Source organism: Sinocyclocheilus grahami, unplaced genomic scaffold (assembly GCF_001515645.1).
Source record: "Sinocyclocheilus grahami isolate Dianchi unplaced genomic scaffold, SAMN03320097.WGS_v1.1 scaffold419.1, whole genome shotgun sequence".
Classification (NCBI taxonomy): Eukaryota; Metazoa; Chordata; class Actinopteri; order Cypriniformes; family Cyprinidae; genus Sinocyclocheilus; species Sinocyclocheilus grahami.
The window spans coordinates 1,991,535-1,993,727 of NW_015505598.1; the positions used below are offsets into that span (position 1 = coordinate 1,991,535).

Here is a 2,193-nt window from a genome sequence, read left to right on the forward strand (position 1 = left end):
CCCCCCCCCCCCCCCCCTCAATTCCGTTGTTATTTATTTATTTATTTATTTTTGCTCTTTCAAAGAATTGCGAGATTGGAACTCAGAATTGCAAAAAGTAACTCCATTGCAATATCAACTTGGAATAACTCAACTGTGGGGGAAGTCCGTACTGGAAGATGTAAAAATGCGTATTCTATTTTTTTTTTTTTTCACAGAGTTATAATGCATCAGAATTGCTATTTTTCTTGCCGTTCAGATTTTTACATCTCAATACTTTTTCCACTTGCAATTATTTGAGATTTCTTTCTCACAATTCAGAAATTTTTCTTTTCTCAGAATTGTGAGGTTAACCTCTGAATTCTGACTATTTTCAGTTTAATTTAAGTTTAAATTTTACCGTTCTTAAATGAGTAGAGTGAATTGTGAGATGTTTGTTTAATTTGGAGTTTACATCTCAATTTTTAGTTGAGTTTATCTTGCCATTTTATTTTTTATATCTCGATTTCATTTTTCAACATTTAAGGTAATTTAGCCTGTTCCCCCTTCAGAGGAGAGTCAGAGTTCAGTCTCAAATCCTTGTTGTTCTGATCTGTGGTGGAAACAAGCTTCCCTAGTTTGCCCTGCTCTGTGGAAGTGTCTTGTGAGTGCCGTTTCATGTCGAGCAGAAGTTATCCACCACACTTTCACTGCTGTGATTTCCTCCTGACTTTCAGATCGTGGCAGTCGAGGCGGGTACGGAGGAGACCGTGGCGGATTCAGAGGCGGCAGAGGAGGAGGAGGCTTCAGGGGTGGAGACCGCGGAGGATACAAGATGGGCGGAAGGTAATGAAACCCCTCAGCTCTGCAGTCAGAGTTATCACGAGTTCTCTGATGTTTGAGTAATGCTCGTCTCCATTGCATCCTAAAGGGGAGACCACAGAGAGGAGAGACGGGGCCGGCCGTACTGAAGCCATTCCAGACCGGTGTTTATTGTGGGGTGGGGGGAGAGGTTTGTGTCCGAAGTCCTTTCTGTTGCATGAGCATATACTGTCTGAAATGAGCAGTTTTTCCCATAAATGTTGAATCTACTCTGAGGGGCTGAGTGAAGGGAACGGGATGAACTTGATCTCTGCCACTTTGTACAGCTTCAGTCCTGTAAGTGGCAGCACTGGCCACAGATCAGCTTTAAAGGGTCATTTTGCTCTGGGTGAAGGGGGAGGGGCCAGATGTTAGTTTTGTTACTTTTTAATTTCCCGACTCGTTGAATCCGGCGTTTAGTGTGATTAGATTTGTGAAATGCTTATTGTTTTGTAAAAATCAATCAACTCGAACAGTTTTACTGGTTTCTTTTTGTTTTTCTTTTTGCAAAAAATATTAAACACCCTTTTGATCTTACTTGTTGTCATCTTTATGATATTTATTTTTTTTGAAGAACATTACACTGTTACGAACTGTAAAGGTCTAGGAGTTGGATCGTAACACTTGGAAAGTAAATCATTGCTGGGTGGATTGAACCAGGCTGACAAATGACCATAAACACAGGAATGAAGCTCAAAAGTGAGGATTTATTACATTAGGCCGAAGCCACAAGAAAAATGCTTGTGTGACGCGCTATTTACAATTGCTGAAATGAAAATAATAAATAACCTTCCTTACTTGCACTGTTCTTAATTTTATCACAAAACGATCTTCACTAGTATAGGGAAAAGGAACTTGAGTGGCGCCCAAATCAAAGAAAATTAAATAAAACCAAATGATTCCCATAACGCTCCCCAAGTCCTCTAAACTAACAAAAGAAAACTGAAAAAGAAACGGGTCTTCAGCGTATCGACGCTCTAAATGTCCAACTCTTGCCACTAAAAACCCGATTACAAGGGGTGTCTAAACTCATCCTTATTGCGTGCAAAGTGTAAATGGGTCATTCTACAGAGACGCCCACTTTTGGTATGGCAAGATGTCTTCAAACTTATTTCTTTTTTTTTACATTTAAACTTAGACCACATTATTAGATTACCTTTTGACTATGAATACACCTAAATGACGGCTTAATGATTTTTTTTAAAATATTTTTTTGTATTTAAAGACGATGTACCCTTTTTTTTTGGTCACTGGTGTTACCTTACTACTACTTACTTGCACTGTTCTTAATTTTATCACAAAACGATCTTCACTAGTATAGGGAAAAGGAACTTGAGTGGCGCCCAAATCAAAGAAAATTAAATAAAACCAAAT

The 2,193-nt window shown here is 38.8% G+C and overlaps 1 protein-coding gene across 2 annotated transcripts in view; it reads left to right on the top strand.

Annotated features, from left to right (window-relative positions):
- Nucleotides 1-1,356, top strand: part of LOC107551305 (RNA-binding protein FUS-like) — a 17,951-nt gene extending 16,595 nt beyond the window's left edge. For both annotated transcript variants that reach the window (XM_016232863.1, XM_016232862.1), the window contains exons 15-16: nucleotides 696-804; nucleotides 890-1,356. In XM_016232863.1, coding sequence (XP_016088349.1) covers nucleotides 696-804; nucleotides 890-929 — 149 coding nt within the window. In that variant the 3' untranslated portion in view covers nucleotides 930-1,356. The remainder of the gene's footprint in view (nucleotides 1-695; nucleotides 805-889) is intronic.
- Nucleotides 1,357-2,193: the final 837 nt, after the last annotated feature.